The 22235-nt window shown below is 38.4% G+C and overlaps 2 protein-coding genes across 11 annotated transcripts in view; one reads left to right on the top strand and one right to left on the bottom strand.

Annotated features, from left to right (window-relative positions):
- The first annotated feature begins 16 nt into the window (after positions 1–16).
- si:dkey-174n20.1 (uncharacterized protein LOC796174 homolog) lies at positions 17–2449 on the top strand. Its single transcript, XM_020937920.2, has 4 exons — positions 17–384; positions 589–831; positions 1180–1482; positions 2128–2449. The coding sequence occupies exons 1-4, from the start codon at positions 264–266 to the stop codon at positions 2385–2387; spliced, it is 927 nt and encodes a 308-aa protein (XP_020793579.1). The 5' UTR covers positions 17–263; the 3' UTR covers positions 2388–2449.
- Positions 2450–3032: 583 nt separating this feature from the next.
- camk2b1 (calcium/calmodulin-dependent protein kinase (CaM kinase) II beta 1) overlaps positions 3033–22235 on the bottom strand; it is an 89363-nt gene continuing 70160 nt past the window's right edge. For 5 of the 10 annotated variants that reach the window (XM_055162163.1, XM_055162156.1, XM_055162159.1 and 2 more), the window contains 5 exons: positions 16371–16419; positions 7066–7141; positions 6771–6865; positions 6389–6622; positions 3033–6234 (listed from right to left, as the gene is read on the bottom strand). In XM_055162163.1, the coding sequence (XP_055018138.1) occupies positions 6390–6622; positions 6771–6865; positions 7066–7141; positions 16371–16419 (453 nt within the window). In that variant the 3' untranslated portion in view covers positions 3033–6234; position 6389. Of the gene's footprint in view, positions 6235–6388; positions 6623–6770; positions 6866–7065; positions 7142–7548; positions 7750–8367; positions 8515–10169; positions 10245–16370; positions 16420–19652; positions 19698–22235 lie in introns of all 10 variants that reach the window. The other 5 variants (XM_055162161.1, XM_055162162.1, XM_055162155.1 and 2 more) reach the window with 2 other exon arrangements.

Genomic DNA, 22235 nt, shown 5'->3' with positions numbered 1-22235 from the left:
AGTGCGTTTTTTGCGCATGTGCAGAAGCGTTTTACATTTCTGAATGGTTCAGGATACTTCATCATGGTTAAGGAGGAAAAACATCATTATTGTTCTGATCTCAAGTAATATTCAAATGCAGATGAATGTCGATCATTGGTAGCAACCCCAAAAAATATAAGGAAGTTAGTATACTATTAATACCATAGACTGTATGGTCAATACCTTTCTAGGCTAGCTAGAGTTAGCATCAGCATCTTTTGCAGCTATAGTGTTGTTAGAAAATGTATGTTCTGTACACCATTATTGCGTCTTTAGTCTGCTTTTTGGTCTTGAAGTGGATGAAAAAGAGGAGGTATTGTACCGATTCTAAAAGACTGGATGGCAAAACAGTGCTAATAACAGGTAACAATTAGTATCTTGTCTGATTCTGATTATATTATTGTGTCACTGACTTTATTTATCTATCTATCTATCTATCTATCTATCTATCTATCTATCTATCTATCTATCTATCCTATGTATGTTTGTCTGTCTGTCTGTCTGTCTATATATCTTGTATTCATAACCTTGCTACTGTTTTGGGCTTATTTCATTTCTGTATTGCAGGGGGTAACTCTGGCATTGGAAAAGAGGCAGCTGTGGCCCTTGTAAATCGAGGTGCTCGTGTCATTATAGCCTGCAGAGATGTGGAGAAGGCAGAAAAGGCTGTGAGAGAAATTAAGTTCAGAAGCCACAGTCTCAATGTCGCCCACATGGAGCTGGACCTGGCCAACCTGCGCTCCGTCAGAGATTTCTGCAAGAAGTTCCTCCAGGCTGAAAAGAGGCTTGACATATTGATCAATAATGCAGGTGAGAGAATTGTTATTGCAAACATTAATTTAATCTATTTTGCTCTGGAGGGGGTTTTCAGTCCAGAGGCTCCCCGAGTGGGCACACAGGCGACCACAACATTATTGTCACACCTGACATGATACCGAAAAAAATCTAAATGTTTAATGGCTAATAAAGATGTCATAAAACAGTAATAATCATTTTATTAGCCTTGTAGTAACTATACGAGATGTAAATTACTCATTAGACAAAGATCCACAGTATTGATAGTTGAAGAAAGTAACTGTTATTGTTTCCCTTAAATCTAACTTAAACTGAAATCAGAGACTAAACATTGTGATTCCTGTCATGTTTTCCGTTTCTCAGGCATGCCCAGTGTCCTGGACTGGACTGATGATGGATTCAGCATGTGTTTTGGCGTTAACCACTTGGGTCACTTTCTCTTGACTAATTTGCTTCTGCCTCGTCTTAAAGAGTGTGCTCCAAGCCGCGTGGTCACACTCACATGTTCCATTTATAAATACCAGAAACTGGACTTTCAGGATCTGAACTACAATCTGCTGCCCTTCTTCACCTACAGCCGAAGTAAACTGGCAAACATCTACTTCAGTCAGGAGCTGGCCCACATCACAGAGGGCAAAGGAGTCACCTCGTACGCTGTTCACCCAGGTATAATTTTAGTCTAGTGAACTTAGTTAATTTGTTTATTCGTCTGGAACAATGTACATTAAACACGGATCTGTGCAATAGAGGTAATATGTTTGTGCCAGGTTATAGCAAAATTGCTTCAGTCCCTGGAGAGGTTCATGTCTATGTGCCAGTAAAATACATTGTAAATTAATGCAGTCATTCATCCAGTCAGTCAATTAGTAAAACTATAGTCCCATTCAATCTCAGTCATCACATCCGTACACCATTTAAATATATACACTACAATTGTCCTCAGTTGTCCAGGGTCGAGCGAAATAGCATCACTAAATGTCTTTTTTGTTAAAGAATGCACAGAAACTGTCAAAACAGTGAAAAAAGAAATGTAAAAAAAAAAAAAAACTTAAGAATGAACCTAAATCAAGACATTTATAGGTATGTTTTGGTACTTTTCTAATGGATTGCAAAAATATTTTCTGATAATCATCGAGAGGATCTACAGCAATATCAAAGATATTGATTTTTTCCCTATTACCCACCTTTAAGTGCAATCCTATTTAGTGTATTTGTAAGTTAAACATATTATAATTAAACTGGTAAGATTTGGTGGAATTCCATTTTACACAGTACTTTATTTATCAAATTGAATAAATGTTTTATCTGTAGGTTTTGTGCAGAGTGGCTGGACATGCCACTACTCCTTCCTTTTCCGCATGCTGATGGAGGTGGTGATGCGTATGTTTTTTGTGTCGTGTGAAGTCGGAGCTCAGACTGTGGTGTACTGCGCTGTGTCTGAGGAAGCTGCCAAACACAGTGGAGGATACTTTGTGGACTGTAAACCGGCCAATCTGCGTCCATTCGCCAGAGATGCTGGAGTGTCTAAAAAACTGTGGGAGGCCAGCGAGAGACTGGTAAACTTGTCCTGAATCTGCCCAAACTACTGATGATGTATCTTGTGTTTGTTTTTATACATATTTTTGAAATATTATTTATTTGCCTCTGTTTGATTTTTCAAAACGTGATGCATAGTGGTGGAAAAAAATCCAACCTACTGAATGGACTATTTATTATTTTGTTTAGTTTTTTTGTAATTGCTTTTTGCATCCACACAGGTTAAAGATTTTGTAAAAAATACCACAAGCCTGGCTTAATTGCTGAAAGCAATACATCGAGGTAGTAGAAGTTTCTAATGTGAATGTTATGATATAGGGCAGGGTGAACATTTTTCTCTTACATGATCACAATTTTCAATTCAATTATATTTTGTCTACGAAAAACCGCTATTGAAATTTTCATTAAAATACATACAATACAGATTTTAATCATTGCCATATAACAAACTATTCTCTGGTCCAAACTGCTAAAAAAGATCCAAGCAGATTATTGACAATTAGAAATCACTGAATCACAATTAAAATTGGAGTAATTGCACAGCCCTAATTTCATATCATAATTAAGTTCTTTTGATGTGAAAAACACCAGTATTGAAGTATTATTCTGTGAAAAAACAACATGTGAGCATGAACTGAACATACTACAGTAATAAAAAGCGAACTCTTGTGGTCGACAGCTCTTCTTTCTCTTTTTATTGATAATACTTTAACACATTTTCTTGAAGTTAGAGAAACACATGTTGCACATAAAGAGAACAGAGCAATAACCTGCAGAATAGAGAACTAGAGGAGTATTTTACAAGTTCAAACCAAACTGACAAAAAAATTAAATTACAGACAAAAATAGAAACTAGAAAAAGGCAAAAATGGTTGAAAAAAAAATTGAAACAGAAGGTAAGGTCAGGAAAGAGTGTACAAAAACCACCCAACTCAATGTTGTCAGTGCATTGTAGTCGAAGGCAGTTCAAAAGCTCCTATGTAATTCTTCAGTCTTACCCAACTGCAGAGCTACTACAGCAAGTGGAGCTCATAAGAAGAAGCCATATTTTATTTTGACCAAGTTTCATTTACAAAAGATCAATAAAAACAAGTGCTGGAAGTAGAAATTGTATTAGATTGTCTCATAGTAACAGTACTGAGCTGCTGTCCTGTGTTACCCAAGGAAACATTGTGCTGTTAATACCTGTGCTTTATATTGAATGGCAGTGCCCCCTGCTGGAGTTCTTGCTGTAATTGTTTGTTTTACTTCACTGGACAAATTGCTTTTTCGTTCTAATGTGAATACAGAAGTCAGCCAATTGCACTGACAACATAGAGCCACCATACAAGCATGCAGAATAATCATCACATCTTTATTACCATCACTGCCCCTTTAGTCATATTTAGGGCCACAGTCAATATATAAACTTTCTAAGCATCTCCTTTATATCATCTTGAGACAAAAATAGCTATATGCACTTAAAAAGCTCAGAAAATACATAGAGAAAGGTTGAGTATACCAGCATTCAGTAGAAAATGAGCAAAATTAAAAACAGTAAAAGAACAAGTGCCCTGTTGACTGCCATGCAAAGAAAATGCCAGCTACACGGCTAGCTACGTTGTATGTATTTGTGTAATACTGTGTACTTCCTTTGTTTTACTGTGAATCTTATACTGATTTTGAAGTAAGCACATAAAGAAGTAAGCACATGAAAACTGAAGGACAACACGTTTGAACTGTACATGCTGCGTATTATTCACCATTTTGGATTGGGGTCATGTTGAGTTAAGCACAAGCACGACCTCTGACCTTTCAGTAACAGACCATGACTATGTAACAATGCTACTGTGAGAGACACGTGTATTATGGCGCAGTGGTTTTTCTCCTAAAGAATGAGTGATGTACAAATGTCCTTAGTGTCCAGTTGAAGCGAAAAGGTAATTATCAAATAGTCTAAAATGTACAAAAGTACACCTAAAATAATGCCATAACATTGTAAAGCAGAAAAAGCACAAAAAAGAGTAATTCACACCAAGTTGGTCGTAACAAAAACAACACATGCAGTGTCCAAACTGGGTGCAGTCCCCCTTTAAAAACAGCCATACACAAAGCAGTGTCCCTTTAAACAATTACAGACAATACTTGTACAAGTGCATGGGCTGTACAATAAGAAAAAAAGCACACATTCAAATTAACGCTAAAATAAATAAATAAATATTCTAAATAAATATAAACCTGAGGACACCAAACCAACTACTCGCTCTTTTCAATCTTCATCTGACCATTCGGGACAAACGCTCAAAGTCTGTCAAAGGTGAATGAACAAAACAAGAACTTAACACTTAATTTACCATAATGTTACACCTCCACAGGTTTACAGTGAGGCCCTCTGGCACAAGCACTTTAGTATCACAAATCAAATACAAATATGAACAAAAACGTGATAAAACATATGAAAAACTCCAGGGCTGAATGCGGGAAACTGATATGTACTTGAAATAAAGCATTTACTTTTCTTTACCATAAACATCTTTACACATTTGCCCAAAGCTCGTGGATAGCGCGCACACACACGCACACACCAGCGCACACAGCGCACACACACACACAGTCAGATACAGACACAGCTTTGATTCTTCACCTCAGAGCCCACTGATTTTGGACACATACAAGTGCTTCATGTAATAAGACATTAGCACCATTTAAGTAGATCGATCTTTGCCACTTGTTTGTCTATTTGAACCACAAATGTGTTTTTCAGACAGCAGCTGTTACTTTTACAAAATAAAAAGTATGTTTTAACTAGTATCACCAACAATGCTGTACAACTCCACTCCTTCACACTCCGTTCAAAGTAATAACTAAACAGAAACCAGAGTCTGGAAAGGCTACAGTCTGAATATATTTCAACTCACGCTGTTAGACTTTAATTTAAGTTAATAACAATTATGGTTAAGAGCTAACGTGTGTGTGGCTATGCAGACTTCTCTATTCGTTTTATTCATTACACATCTAAATAAATGTGATGACTATTGCATGTTATTACATGTCACATTTCATGTTTCAGCACTGGAAGATACTGACCATAAATGCAAAATCCATCTGGGCATTTTTTCATTACACTTTCCCTTGACTGTTTTGAGTCCCAGACTTGTACTTGACTTGTACTTGACCTGCACATATAATGTTACTCTCACAAACACAAATGTGTAGTGCACCTCATTCAAACAGCATTAGACAATAGTAAGAAATGTGTAAGAACAATGCCAACAAACATGTTTCTGTGGGGCGCTGTTGCATACCTATCAAACAATAAGCAAATTACAAAAACTGCCAATATCATTTCCACTTAAGCCACAATAGAAAACAGCCACTGTTATTATGGGAAAACATGCTTCTTAAAAAGAACAAATAACCCTTGACTCTAGAAACCACTGGCAATAAGAATTTTGAATTATACAAATTACATATACAATTGCAAATGTGAAATTATAATAATTCTCATAATTATGATAATAGAATTATTATCATAATTATTATTATAATTAGATTATTTAATAGAATTATCTTAAAACTTTACAAACTGTATTTCCAGTGCAGTGTTTATGTCACACAAGTGTGGATGATTCACACAGACACAGGGCAGAGGGGAGACCACAGGAAGAAGGAATCACGGCGAGTGCTGCGCTCCTCAGTCTGAGGAAGAGGAGGAAGGCCGAGCCGGTCACTCCGATAGTCGCCAGGTGATGGTCAGGTAAAGGGGCAGAAGAGATGCATGCTGGGAGTTTTGACCCGTGTCGAAAAGGCCTCTGTCCCTAAAGCGACACGGCACACCTCCCTCCTCTTCTTTCAATTTTTCTTTTGTAGAGCACTCCATCGAGACACAACATGGCAATCATCCTTTAAAACAAATACAATAAAATGCACAAATTATTGTGAAATCCTATGAAACAGTATTATTATGACTTTAGTTCAGTTTGTGTCTAACATCTGCAGTCTACTGGCAGACACGTCTAGAACAGAACGCTCCCTTTGCCCAGGCCCTGGCCTGTACCTCACTGTAGCGGCGCAGCGGGTGCCCCGGAGCAGTGGAAGTGGATGTTCTGCCACTTGCTGTCTCTGCGGTGCCACACTCGAGTCTCCTCTGATTGGCTGGAGCGTGGTCGGCCCTGTCCGTCCACAAACTGTGTCAGGCGAATGTAAGCGATGCAGGCAGCGTCCTCCCCGATCAGGTGCACATGGGGGTTCAAGATGGTGGTGTGGATGGGTTTGCTGTTCTTGGCCAAAACTGCAGGAATAAACAATGGTTTATATGTAGCTTAAAGGTACACTAACTGATGGAGGATCCTCCTTCACCTGTTTGCCTACATGGAGACGTTCCTGGAGACGTTAATGTTAATTATCTGTTAATTAAAGAAAGAAGTAATAAAACTCACGATTTTCAAAGTAAAATCTGTGGAAATCCATGCCTTCTACCAAGTTTCCCAGTGCCTCTGGTTCAAATGATGTCAGCCCCGGATCACAAATCTTGCTAAACAAGAGAGCATAAGAAAACTCATGTCATTCATAGGGGCAGACACATTTTTTCAGTTTACAGATAAGTTTAATGTTTTAGTGTGGACTGTTGGCTTAATCAAAACAATTAAAGTAAGCAAGGTAGGTAGAATTTTTTTCTGCTGCAGTAGTTTTCGCCACAGGATTCAGTAACACAGGGTAAAAATAAGGACTCACGCGTAAGCTTCAAAGTCTCCATTGTTGATGGCTTCTATGAGCTGTTCTGTGATCTTGATTATTTCTTGTTTGCGGGCTGCAGAGAACAGAGTAAACTCAAATTAAAAGATGATTACATGAAATTACAACCTAGGGCTACAGACAGTTAGTAAAACAGCATTCAAAAGACATTAACTGGCTTCAGCAGCTCTATTGTCTTACACTGTTTGTTACCAAGCATTTCAGTAAAAATGAAAAGTGAAGTAACTTTCTGGTCTTGGTTAAAACATGCCATCAACACAGCCACATAAAAACAACAACTCTGGTAATTCAAATGTTATGTCCACAGGTAGATCCAAACTAACATAAGGTTGTCTTCTGAGCAGTGCAACAGTGAGTTGGTTAAATAATTTCTTCCCACACATTTAAATTCAAACAACAAGAACCCATTCTGTTACTGTAAGCCGATGAACCGGCCGGGCCACATCTGCACTGTATACTCACTCTGGGCAGAGGTAGGGGAGGGGCTGGATGGGGGCTGGGGTGGAGGTGGGGGTGTGGCGTGGGTTTGGTGAGACCTGGGACTGGGAACAGGCGCTGCATCGCTGTCAGTGTGAGGGGCCGGGGGGGCTTGGGGGGCCGCGGAGGCCGCAGGGGTAGCAGGCACCTTACGGACACTGCTAACCAAGTCTGTGAGCCTGGACACTGAGCCAGTTTAGGAGTGGAAAAGACAAAGAAGGCAATGAGGAAAATGTAAATATGTTTGAGGGTGTATTCCATCTTGAAGGGCCCACATTACTCTATTTTCTGATCTGTTATAATGTTGTTTCCCCGTCAAAAACATACTTGGAATTGTGTTTTATTTCATTCATTCATGTTTAACGCAAACTTTGCATATTTATGCTGAGTTCTTTTCTCAAACTGTAAACACTCTGTTCCACCTTGTTATGTCATGTGGTAATACAGGAAGTCCTCCAATGTGTTTTTAAATTTCATACACCTTCACTAGAATAATTTGGAATTTCCAGTCTCTACTAAACTAAAGGTAAATGTTAGGTGTTAACTTGACTTCATGACATCAGTGGAACAGACATTTTGAGCTTTGGAGACAGAATAATGTATGTAAACAGACCAATAAACCAGGGTTACTCAAACGTGTGAATGAAACAAAACATAATTCCAGGTAAGATAACAACATTGTAACATGGCTTAAAGCTCAAAAGAGGGAATTTTGAAGGACCTTTAAGAGAAATAGCGTTTAAATATGATTTGATGTAATAAAGTCATACTGTAGTTTCTATCTTAAGCCTCCTCTGTACTTACTCTGCATTGGGATGGCAGGGGTGTGTGGGGGCGAGGGGGCAGAGAAGGCTGAGGGGGGAGGGGTGGTACAGGGTCTGACCTCTCCGTCTGGGGTGGGCCCTGAACCTCTACGCACTGAGCCCAGCAGGTCAGCAAACTTAGCGGCCGCTGATTTGAGGATGAAAACAAAATATGACCACTGAGAATGACAAAACACAAATGTGACTGCAAACAACACGGGATACTGATACATGGGGTGGGCGATAATGACAAAATGAATATTGCAATATTTTTAAGGATTATCGTGCTCACAATAATTCCTTGGTTGAGGTTCGAGTATTCATGGGTTTCAGAATAACAGTCGTTACTATAGCGATTAATTATTATAGCTTTTAAATATGAAAACGTCCTACAAACAGCAAGCTGAAAACCCATGAATAGGATACCATCATGTTCTATAATTTTGTGTAAAAATTTCAGACGGTGGCAGAGACCCAACTCCATGGGAGATTTACTATTTTTTAAAGGGCGTATATTACACCGTTTTTCTGATCTACGCAATAATGTTGTTTCCTTATCTCAAGCATACCAGGAGTTGTGTTTAATATACATGTTTAAGACACAAACCCTGCATATTTATGCTGAGTTTTTCACTCAAATAGAAAATACTCTGTTGAACCTTGCAGTGTCATGTGGTAAAACAGAAGATGCTCTACTGTGCTCCACATCTTCACTAGAATCATTCGGATAATTTCAGTTATTGTGAAAAAATAATCTGTTTATACTGACATAGAAACGTTGAACTGTGTGCCAGTTTTTGGAGGCCCAGTAATTATAGAGATATTAACCTTAAAGCAGGTCAACAAATCTGCATTTTCACAGTTAAGAGAGAGATATATTTAAACCACAAATCTATCCTCCAGCTCATTTTAATCAAGGCTGTTGCGATATCACTTGAACCCAACATATTGCAAAAATACATATTGTAATATTGCATATATTCAATCCAACAATTTTGACATTCAATTGTAGAAGATATATTGCCCACTTCTAACTGAAACCACTGCAGAAATCCATAAAGCAAACACACAAAAATTAAAATGATGCAGGATTGGCTGGGTTCTCGTTTCTGATTTTAGATGGCGCTAGGGAGTTGTAGTCACTGATGGCATGGGTGAAAGGTGGGGAGGAGGCCAGAAAACAGGGGTAAAATTACCATACTTGCTACTGTGTTGAGTGTTCATCCAAAATATGTCTGATTTTTATCTTGCTCCACATAATTTGATAGTTTGAAATGTATGAGGATACAGATTAAATGACTACAGACATGATATTAGAGAATAACTAATTATCACATGTTTTAATTAGTGTAATATGTGTACATTCATGCCAAAGCTCATAAGCTCCCCATGATAGCAGACCCTACTTAGTGCAGATTTAACATTTCAGCAGCAGGGAGTTGATACACTTTATTGCCCCTGTAGGGAAATCTCTCCTTTGCGTTTGACCCCAGTGCTGTCAGGGCAAGCTGTCACAGTTAATAATATCTTTAATATATATGATTATAATAGATTCTAATACTGTTTTGCTGTGCCATTTACTGATAGCAGCTCATGCTTTTTGCACAATGTGTTTTATTTAAACAAAGGTTGATTGGGTTATGCTTATGGGTTATTGTGTTAGTGACGTAAGTAGTTTCAATATTATCATTTATCATAATATCTTCTGTAGCAATATATCACATTTGAATATGTGTTATAGTGGCAGGCCTATGGGAGTTTAATGGGAGGTGTTATGAAGCTGCAGAGGCCATGCTGACTTACAGTGCACAGCAGTGGATGCACCCTGACTCACAGACTGGGAACAGGGGCTGGACTGGGCCTTAACTGTGCAGTTTCCTATAGTAACAAACACGTAGACAGGTGATACACAAAAGACAACACATATATGAGACCATGATCGCACACTGCTATGCAAGCGTGAGATATGACACAGTTTGAATGGATTTAATTCATTGGGGACAATGCACAAAAACATTATTAACAGAATATATGCCAGGTTGTTATGGGAGCTGAGCAGTGATATGCAAGAAGTTTAAAGGGCCTATCTTGTGCTATTTACTAATTTATGTTATAATGTTTTTTCCTCGTCAAAAATATCCCAGGATGTGTTTCATTCACACATGTCTAACACACAAACCCTGCATATTTAGGTCTTGTCTTAAATAGAAAACATTCCTTTGGTTTTCTTATGTACATTAACTTCCTAGAAAGCAGCTGAAACATGTCAACAAGGTAAATACACCTCCTACTGTACTGTCTTTTAAAAGAACCAAAGAAGTTAATAGAAAACACTCTGTTCCACCTTATGATGTCATGCGGTAATACCGGAAGTGCTCCATACACCTTCACTAAAATCATTTGGATTATTTCAGCCCTGGAACTGTCCATCTGTACTGAAGTAAATTTAAGAGGTTAAAAAATTGTGAAAATTTAAATTTGTGATTTTAAACAAAAAAAGTAAAACTGTATGTATGGTTTCTATTACATGACAGTCAAATATATTTTAATTTTGAAGGTTAAATTTCATGAAACTGTTCACAAACTACAGGAATAGGGATATATATTGGACAAAAATTAAAGTTAATAAAGGATTTCAGTCATTTATAGTGTCAGTAAACAATAATTGTAAAATTGTGACAGACTTTTATATATTTTTCCGATAAATGGTTCAATTTAAAAAGGATTCACAGTCGTGCTTTTTACTGCTGAGGAGTTTTAGCTGGCCAGACTCATTGACCAATAATGGGAGAGCTGCCAAACAGCACAGAGTGGATGACAGCACTGATGGCTCTGATGAGAGATATATCTGCTCCTCATTACCGCTTATTTGTTTAATTAAAACCCTGAGAGAAGACACAACGCAGGACCAACCTAAACACTGACGAATCTGGGAGAAAATCGTCTTCTGATATATGGGAAAAAAGGGAAATTTAAGTTAATTTCCAAGTGCAAAGGCAGTGGCTTCTTTTCTATAAGAAATAGGCCAATACAACAACACAAATGATCAAAAAGGATCTACTACACAAAAAAATTATTATCATTTCATGTAAATGTCGATACTTTCAAAAATATCAATGGTCAGATCAGGCGTGTTATTGGCAATGGCGGAATGTAACAAAGTAAAAGTGATAAAGTACTGTACTACTACACACTGCATTTGAGAGCAAGCTTTCTACTCTACTACATTTTTGAACAAAACTGAAAAGTAAAGACATTTTTTATTATAGTTTGAGAGCTGCTGAAAAGGCTGGGAGGTTTATTTTACACATTCATAATTTGAGCAAACAAAAATAAACAAATAAAAGCAGCAAAGAAAAAAATGGCTGATCTAAATGGTTCTATTGTACAAAAATATAAAACACTACATTTGAAACCTTTAAAGACCTCCAAATAATTTTACTTTTTACTATTTAAGTACATTTTGAAACAGGTACTTAAATACTTTTGCTTAAGTAGATTTTGAGTACTTCTTCGATGACTGGTTTATAAACATAAATACAGCTCAGGACATCTCATTGAATTTTCAGTAATTATCACTCATTAAAAGTATGACAGTATAGAGTGACAGATGTCCAAAACCAGTAGTTACTCAGCAGTTTATTGGGTCTTTCATGGCCCTTTTGCTAACTTTTTTACAATTGTTTTTGCCAGTGTGTTTCTTTGGACATTTTGCACAGTTGTTATCACTAATGATAACCCTGTATTTTCTCATGAAATATCCAAAAAGTAAATTCACAAATGTTGAACCTGATCATTTCTATTAGTGACTAGACCCATGAACTCACTGTGCTTCAACATTTTACAACACCAACAACATTTACACAATATTAATTTTAACTGCCCCCGTCTGTTTGAAATATTACCGGCCTGTATAATGTTGTGCTGTCTTCTGAAGCCCAGTTACTGAGAATGCGTTGCAGAAGGCCCCCCAAAACACCCTACAGTAAAGCATGCTTCACTATAAAAGCAATGAGGGTAATAACACAGATATGTTGTCAGATGTTCTAAACGCCACATAGGGATAGGGTTTCAAAGCAGCTGCCCAGCACTCACTGACCCCACAAGAACCCCCATAACATCCACATGACTAAAATATTCAGCCCTAGCCCTCACTCACCTGGTTCTTGTAGTTTTCTCCACCTCCGCTAACTGCCTGATGTGTCTTAAGGCGTTCAAAACTGTGCTGGACTGGAGTTTGCCCGCGGTGGCGCTAGCAGGACAGATAGTGTAGCTTTAACTGTCCACTGGGGCGCTGGCTAATTTTAGACGCCTCCCTCTTTAGCCATGACCCTCCTCCCAAGGTGTCCGTGCCCTCTACATTTTTAACAGCGAGAGGTGGGACTCTGGGCTCCAGTGTGACAACTTTGAAACATATACCTACTGTGCATGAAATCAGTGTTTATAATAGTACAGAGTTTTTACATAGTTTTTACTTTAAACCAAGATGTAGTTTACAGATCATGGTACTAACATGCTCCAACAGTTGCCACTAATCCAATTTATCTAACTTTTTTGTCATGCTTTGTTCCTTTAATTTATGTAATTGTATGTTAATTTTGTTATGTCCTAAAGTTTGACAAGTTTGTAAAGCAACAACACTGCCATCTGTTGGACATTTGGACATTTGAGATATTTAAGTTTACAATGTAGATACAAGTTGTTTGATGTTCAAGGTTTGTAATATATTGATATTTTGCACTGTCATCATGCTGGGGGTGTACTCAGTGAATTTCTATAGCAAAATGTTCAGCAGTTACCATGGTGACATAATGCACATATTAGCAAACACTGTCACCCAAACAAAACTCAAGAAAAAAAAATCAAAACAAGTGTTCACGGTCCTGTTTTAAGTGTGTGATTTTCAACAGAAAGGTGGGAGTAAGAGTGAGACTGTTGGTTAATTCTAGCTAAAATCTGACTGTACATTTATTTGAGGGACTTGTTTAATTGTTGTAGTTTCAGATAAGTCAGTTCTTTCTGGTCAGATTGTGTTAAAATAAAGGTGAGATCAAGTCTAACTTGAGAAACAGAGCTACAGACAGAGGAATGCCAACAGTTAGCATCACATCCCCAGACAGCACAGTTGACATCAGCTGCAAAGTATCAGTACACTAGTTACAGACTGTATGAAATAAAAAGTACTACAGATAAGGTGTACGGTATGTCCAATTTGGAATGAATGCTTAACACGTACAATACATTTTAGGCCATTCATACATTAGGTTATTTAAACAGGTTAAGATAGACAGATACGGGATATAAACAGTGTAACCTTATTAAACTTCAGACATGATGTTAACATAATAGTCAGGTCACACACCACAGGCCAGATTTGTGTTGTGCCAATGAAATGGAGGCTACGGCCCATGAGACGTGAGCTAAAAACAGAGCACTTGTTACAAACCAAACTTAACTTTGACGAGACCTGGTAATTTTCTAACTCTTTCATTACCTATTTTATCTCTGACAGTACTGGTTGAATGTGTGACATGTCTGCAAAGCCTCTATGGGGAGAGGGAGATAGATGAGCACATTTTGTTCTGTTTGCTTGGCACAGAATCTCTCCATTCCTGACCTGATTTAGATGCATTGTACTCAGCCTAGATGTGAAGGCAGCACGCATGTTTAGAAAGCAAAGGCAGAAATCATTTCACTCTCACAGTAGTCTTTGCGCACAGGTTAAAGCAGGAGTGTAGTGGGCGTGGTAAGCTAGGGTACGCTGTCCAACTCTCCCAACGTGAGATATAAAAAAATAACAAATATAAAATAGCTACAACTTAAATGTCAAACCGGAGCTATTGGCAATGGTGAAAACAACCTGCAAAGGCTCATGATATCTCCAGTACTGTCCTATAGTAACCTGAGACATGAGGGGGCCAGGACTGAACCAGGACTGAACCACGTCTAAGCCAGGTCTAAACCAGGTCTAAACCAGGTCTAAACCAGGTCTAAGCCAGGTCTAAGCCAGGTCTAAGCCAGGTCTAAGCCAGGTCTAAACGAGAAAAGAGTGTCGGGATGGGCCCGGAGGTGTGCCTATGTAGGCCATTGGGTGAACACAGGCAAAAGGACTGGCTCAAAGCTCTGCACCTCACGGAGCTAAGCGCAGTCGTCGCCCAATCATGCTTTGCAGACACTCTGCTCTGTGGGCTTGGGGTTTTCTCTCTCTCTCGTTCAAGATTAGTCCTGGTTTAGACCTGGTTTAGACTTGGTTTACCTGTTTCAGTCCTGGTTTAGTCCTCTTGGTTCAGTCACGAATTGCATACCTCCACTTAAAAAATCCCCACTGCACAACTGGGTTAAAGGGCCCATATTACACTATTTTCTGATCTATGTTTTAGTGTGGATTCCTCTTCAAAAACATAGCTAGAGTTGTGTTTTGTTTCAATCACAAATGCTAAACACACAAATCCTGCATTTAGGCTTAGTTTTTCTCTCAAATGGAAAACACTTAGTGATGCCATAGAGTACAGGAAGTGCTCCACTGTGTTTTTAAACTCCACACACCTTCACCAGAATCATTTGGATAATTTCAGACCTGCAATTGCCAATCTCTACTGAGCTAAAGATAAAAGCTAGATTAACTTGAAGACTACCGCTTCATGACATCACAAAATGGAACAGAGCATTTTGAGCTTTGGCGTTGTAGAGAGACTAATAATAAAGGATTACTCAAATGTGTGAATAAAACAAAACACAACTTCAGGTACTGTATGTTTTTGATGTGCTAAAAGAATTCTAACATGATTAAAAGCTCACAAGAGTAAATTTTGCATAACATAGGACCTTTAAAGATAGGTACTGGTACTGGATATTTCTGAAGTCTGATGCAATGTCCTAAAGGTATTCCCAAACAGCAGGCGCTCGCTGTGACAAACTGCCTGGCACACTGACAGCACATGGATTAGGGTGGGATAGGGTGGGTTTGTTGTGGGGGTGGGGGTATTTGAGAGGTGCGATTCCTGGTACTGGGGTTACAACACACACTTTGGGAAAGCCAGACACACAAACAAATAAATGCCTCTTCTAAGCTATGGCCCCATACAACACTGCCACAGAATCAGGCAGTTTTCAGAAGCGCCAACAGGGGTCACTAACGGGTCACCAAAAGAGCAGGAATGCCAGTGACTAATTTAGAGTGTCACCGTTGCTAGTCTAGCCCACACATGCTGCTCTAATCTGGTTTTGTAGCTAGAATTTATCACGTTTGACATTGTAATATTTCAGGTCCATTCTGTAGTTTAGCTCAACAGAACAAACTCTTAAAACTGCACTGTAACTTTTTGTAGAGGTCTCTAGGGAGACGTTATTGTGTTGCCTGGTATGTACCACAGTATGACATTAAGCATATCTATTATCATATCTATAACAGGCAAGTAACGCCACTAGACGTTACAGGTCAGCTCTGTCGAGATTTGACCCTGCTTACAGTATTAATGCAAGTTTTTTGTAGAAACTGTAATTGTTTTAAGTGTAAGATTCAAGTTTAATGTCATACGATGGACCGTTCAAGGCAAAGCAATATCGTATCCATGGAGAAAAGCAAGTGTCACAGTGCACGTTTAAACTCTGAACTATGATTTTACAACTGGATACAAACACAACTGAACCTGGGTTTCCATTAGCTTTCATATACTGAGAACACCACATACTATAAACAGTCCTTTTGGGGTAAATGCAAGCTGGATTTGGACATACAATCTGGCAACCCAAATGTAAGAGTTCATTCTGCTTTCTGATTGGATACTCATGACATGTAAACAACAACCTGTCCATAACTAAAACTGCTTAACACTTTGAATAAACATTACAATTATTATTAAATCAGTGTTTGATTTAATTAGATTTAAACACAGTTACTTCATAACAGAATATTTAAGAGACATCATAATTAAATTTCTCAATGGTGTTACGTTTTTTGTGCGTGTTCAGAAAGTGTAAGTTAATAGTTTTGCGTAGTCTTACCTTTCACATCTTCATCCTCCACTGTGGTGTTGCTGCTGTCCGATGATTCCTGAAACAAAGAGGTGAGTTTGCCTTTGCATTGGACACATTTACTATACAGTCAGTTATAAATGAATGGAAGACAGACAGAACCAGTACGCCCACACAAACCAGCAGGTATGTTACAAAGCAGAGGAAAGCAGTAGCACCAGCTTTATCCAGGACTAAAAATATGACCTATCTGGAAATACATTAAAGGGCCTATACTACACAGTTTTCTGATCTATTTTATAATGTTGTTTCCTCATCAAAAACATACACAGAGTTGTGTTTGGTCTTTGGGCATTAGACTGATAATAATAAAGCGTTCATCAAGCTCCAGGTATGTTTTGATGAGGTAACAGCATTATAACATGACTTGAAGCTAAAAATATAGGACCTTTACATTCAAAAATAAATGAAGAAATGTGAAAATTAACTGCATTTTTCCACAAATACAGTAAAACTTAATTAGTGAAATTAAAAGTACAATATGAAACTTTTCTAGTGGGGCATATGTCACCTACTTACTTTCCATGAAGATGTTATTGTTTGGCTAGGAAAGTTCCACAGTATGTCGTTACGTATCTACCATGGAGACAAGTTATGAGTCAGATTCGGGTGGAGGTGATCCCACTCACACTAAGAATAGTTTTTATACTATTTTTGAGCATTAAAAACAGCAGTAAATGTATATATTCCTGATAGATACATTTAATGCCATATGGTGGAACATCCCTGGTAAAGCAACAACATCTCCAGCAGGTGATGGACCCCCTAAGTGAAAAGTTACATAATGAACTTTTAAAAATGCATACATTTCTACATTTCTATTTTTCATTTTCTTTTTAATCTAAAGCCCATTTCAATCATGTTCAGTCCTCCATATATCTACTCTTTTGGGCTTGCTGCTTTGCCCTATCTCACTGTCTCTTTCTCAGTTTCTCTGTGTCTCTCTCTCTCTGCTGGTTCATACAGACCTAAGCCATTGGAGCTGTGAGCTTTAAACTCCAATTAGCAGATAAAATGGGCCTAAACTCTTTGGCATGTCAAGGAGAGATGAGCAGCGCTGGCGACCTCATTAAAACTGTGTGTGATCAAGAGACAAATTACATGCACCGAAAAACGTGTTTTACAGAGACGAGATAAAGAGGAGCGCAGCACAATGATGGTGGATTACAATGAAACATGGCTACAGGTTTGTAAGGTCAGATAAAATATAATAAGACATAATTTTCTCTTTGCATAAATTAATCTATAAACTTACCTGCTAAAACAAGCCGATCATGCGAAGGCAAATATATTACAATCTGACGTCTGCATCTGACCCATCCTTCAGTGGCACTTGGTCTAATAAGCCTGGCTTATTTGGCATTTTGTTATTATGGAAGAGCTGTAGTTTCAAGTACACTTCAAGTTTAGTCAATAGACAGACCTATCTTAATGATGTACTTTTCTGAATGATTCTGTGTCACCTGCTCTTCTTCACAGAAACATTACTGCTTTTCCTGGAAAGCTGAATTGTGTGGTGTTAAATGTAGTCAGAATGGCATAATAATACTTTCCCATGGAAACAAGCAGGGCTACCAGAGAATTTACACAGAGCATTTTAAAAGGCCTATATTACTTTATTTTCTGATCTATGTTATAATGTTGTTTCCTCATCAAAAACATACCAGGAGTTGTGTTTAGTTTCATTCACACATGTTTAAAGCACAAATTCTGCATATTTAGTCTGAGCTCTTCTCTCAAACTGAAAACACTTTGTCATGTGGTAATACAGGAAGTGCTCCACTGTGTTTTTAAACTTTAGACACTTTCACTAAACTCATTTAGATGATTTCAGTCCTGACATCACGATACGGAACAGAGCATTTGAGATTTAGAGATGTAGACAGAATAATAAACCAGGATTACCCAAGCAAGTGTGAGTGAAATAAAACACAAAACTCCACCTATGTTTTTGATGAGGTAACAACATTATAACATGTCTTAAATTTCACAAAAATCAATTTTGTGTAATATAGAACAGGGGTCCCCAACCCCCCGGCCGTGGACCGGTACCGTGCCGCGAAAGTGCGAACCCCCCCTCCCGTGCGCCGTGTGGACAGTGCCTCTTCCCGTATTTCCCGCGCCTTTAAACCAGAACAAAAACCAGGATTAAAACAAGGTCTATACCATTTCTAAACCAAGTCTAAAACCAGGACTAAAACAGGATTTAACCAGGACTAAACCAGGACTAAAACAGGATTTAACCAGGACTAAAACCAGACTAAAACAAGGTCTAAACCAGGTCTAAACCATGACTAAACCATGACTAAACCTGGATTTAACCAGGATTAAAACAGGACTAAAACAAGGTTTAAATCAGGTCTAAACCAGGTCTAAAACAGGATTTAACTAGGACTAAACCAGGACTAAAACAGGATTTAACCAGGACTAAATTATGCCGTGTGGACCGCGTCTCCTCTCGTACGCCGCCGGTCTTTCAAAATCCATCCATCCATCCATTTTCGTCCGTCTTTCAAAATATTATCCCAAAAAGAGCACCCCCCTGGTCCGTGAAATATTGTCAGACATAAAACCGGCCCATGGTGCAAAAAAAGGTTGGGGACCACTGATATAGTACATTAAAGTCAGGTTTCTGTCAGTGATTTGGTGTACCTAGTTGGAGGATTAGCCTTAAGTGTTTACACTGATTGTGAAAACTGGAGAAGCTGAAGGAAAACATCCCAAACAAACATGAATCACTAACATGAATCTCAATAAAAGGTTCCTTTAAAATCCATAACTCAAACCTGGGGCTTTCTATCTTTCTGATAACTTACGTCGCATATATCTGAACAATTGAATCTTACACAATCATACACAAATTATGCAGGTTAACTCTGACCCAAACCAAACTGTTATATTCATTATTACTAACAATGTGTCTCAGGCAGGTGTGAGACAACTCGTTTCAAATGCTTTGTTAGATATGAGTCACTCAACAACCTAAATCCATGCGTTAATAAGTAGATAACACATTTCAAAATTAAAATATCAATTAATTTCCTCAACGTTACGGGGCAAACTTGAATCTTTCGTTTTCCTATCCACAGCAAAACCCAGGCAAAGAAGATAGTGTGAGCCCAGGTCACAGCACTCACACTGATGCAAAGAAGAATGAGAGACTGGTTGATAAATTGATGAAAAGAGAAAGACAAGAAGAAAAAGAAGAAACAGAGCTGTAGAGAATGCCTGGGCAGCTTGAATGGTGTGTACCTTAGTCCCGTCCACTGGGTTATGGATGACAGTTGTCTGTGGCTCCTGGAGGGGAGGAGGGGGGGACGAGTGGAGGAGCATGGCACATATGAGATAAAGGAGAAAATAGGGAGAGTGAAGAAAGAAACAAATATGACAAAAAGGTTTAAAAGTGAACAGCGAGGAACAAAGATAGTGATAATATGAATGTTAGATGAATAGAGAAAGCGCTTGTTAAAAGTTGGCAGAGGAGCAAGGCATTCTCTGAAGTGATGGAGTGGGCGGACGAGCTGAGAACTGTAATTTGAAGTCACTTGTGTTCCTCTTACCAGTTTCAAGGCAGAGAGAAGACATGGAGAGTGGGAGAAGGAGAGAGAGACGGAAAGAGAAAGAGAGAGAGAGGCAAAGAGGGAGAGAGAGGGTAATACTGTGATATCGTACCATCAAAAGTCTCACAATAATATCCAGGACCATCAGAGAGTAAAAAGAGAGACAAAAAGAGAGACACAAAGACAGAAGAGAAATAAACAGAGAGAGAGAGAGAGAGAGAGAAAGAGAGTGGAAGGATAAAGAGAGAGAGAGAAGAGAAAGACAGAGGCAGAAAAAACTGAAAGAGTATGAGACAAACAGAAAAAGGAAAAGAGAGAAGCCATTGCCCCGGGTCAAGTGTCTGCCACGAGGACGTCCGTGCTCCCACAGAGAGACCACTCTGTCAACGCCGCGGGTTAAAACATAAACAGCTCTTAAGCCTCTGTGTTTCTACACTGAGTTTAATAAAGCACACAATATCACATTTGATACACAACAGTTTGAATACTCACAGACAAAATGACAAAGAATATGTCTGGAAAGAGTAAGGACGCTGTTTCACAAAGAAAACAAAACCTCTGAAATGCCAGCAGTGTTCAGATACAGCTGAGTCACTGCACAATATACCAACATTCTCACAGTCCCTTTTGTTTCTTCTAATACACTATCTTAAGGACTGACAGTGAGTATGTGAATCTGTAGACAGTACATAGTCTTTTAGAAATTAATCTGATATTCCACACTTGATTTTCTGGGTATTTCTTTCAAAACTTAGTCTCCTTCATCTGAAACTGAATGCATATTAGCCTGCCTGCAAAAGGAACAACAATCTCAATTTTAACAGAGTTAAAATCCCTTAGCCTGCATAAGGACACAAATACAAGGTTTACTCCTTCTCAATATGGAAACGTCTCAGAACCTCCAGATTTCACTCATTAAGCTGCAAAGGCTGCACTAGTACTGATTAATGATAGACTGCAGGTTCTGGAGTTTAGGTGGTGAGAGAGTCCGTTTAGGTTTTAGTTTTAACTGGCAACCCAAATGAGAGATTCATGAGAGGCTCATTCTGACTGGGTAATCAGATTAAGAACCATAACACCAAATTATAACATAAACATATATGTCATGTGAAATGTTGCAATTAGGAATAAAACCAGTAATAAACTATATTTTTAAACTCCAAAAGCTTTCTTTAAAACTACCAAAAGATAGATCAGGTCAAATTTGAAACAAACTATTATTATATTATGCCAGTAATTCTTCAGTAAATCTTTGTAATTTGTGTTGAAAACTGCAGCCTTAAAGGGCCCATTGCACTATTTTCTGATCTATGTCATAATGTTGTTTCCTCAGCAAAAACATACCTGGAGTTGCGTTTTACTTCATCCACGCATATTTAACACACAAACCCTGCATATTTAGAAGTTCGTCCCTCAAACAGAAAACACTCTGTTCCACCTCGTGATGTCATGTGTTAATACAGGATGTGCTCCACTGTGTTTTCAAACTCCAAACATCTTCACTTGAATCATCTGGATAGTTTCAGCCCTGGAGTTTCTAATCTCTACTAAACAAAAAGGTAAAAGAGAAAGGTTTTTGAGGAGGTAACAACATTATAACACGGTTTAAAGCTTAGAGACTCAGTTTTGCATAATATAAGACCTTTAACTGAAACATCTGGTACACCTTTCCCTGTAAAACTGCCGTCTCTCCTCACAGCTGTCTGCAGCCTGACAGGATGTGCTGCTTAGAGCTCTGAGTGACAACCACTGTGCCCCCTCTCTCCGCTGCTCCAGACCCCGTTTCCAGGAAGTGACACCTCTGTGATGACCAATCCTCCGCTGTCTCCCCGATGAAGATGCTGGGGTTGTCAGAGCAACTGTCACCCAGGGCAACGGGAGCTGCAGCCAGAGATAATGCAATACAAGAGAACAAAGTATAGCTATATTCTGCAGATTAGGAGAGGGGGCCAAGGCTGATGACATCATGTAATATAGACAAAAGGTCTCCAAGATCAATCACTTTTTGAAAAACCCAATGACCAGAATTATTTAAGTAATATAATTGAATCTGCAAACAACAAAATATGATGTCTTATAATGTAAAAACATGCTCACCTTGTAGTTTAAAGCTCCACAAAGGTGTTCTGAAATGCATGTTTCTTCTATTAGTTTAGCAGTCAATATTTCAGTATTTCCTCAAAGGTGAATGCTTCTGGATTTAATGGTAATCTCATTGTTTGAAAATTGCAGTTAGGTATTCATCTAATATTATTGAGCAATATTAGACAACCAA

This window comes from Boleophthalmus pectinirostris, unplaced genomic scaffold (genome assembly GCF_026225935.1).
Source record: "Boleophthalmus pectinirostris isolate CB_2022bp ecotype Guang Dong unplaced genomic scaffold, ASM2622593v1 HiC_scaffold_4, whole genome shotgun sequence".
In the NCBI taxonomy this organism is placed as follows: domain Eukaryota; kingdom Metazoa; phylum Chordata; class Actinopteri; order Gobiiformes; family Gobiidae; genus Boleophthalmus; species Boleophthalmus pectinirostris.
Note: the sequence above shows the minus strand (reverse complement) of the source record. Positions and strands in the feature narration are given on the sequence as shown.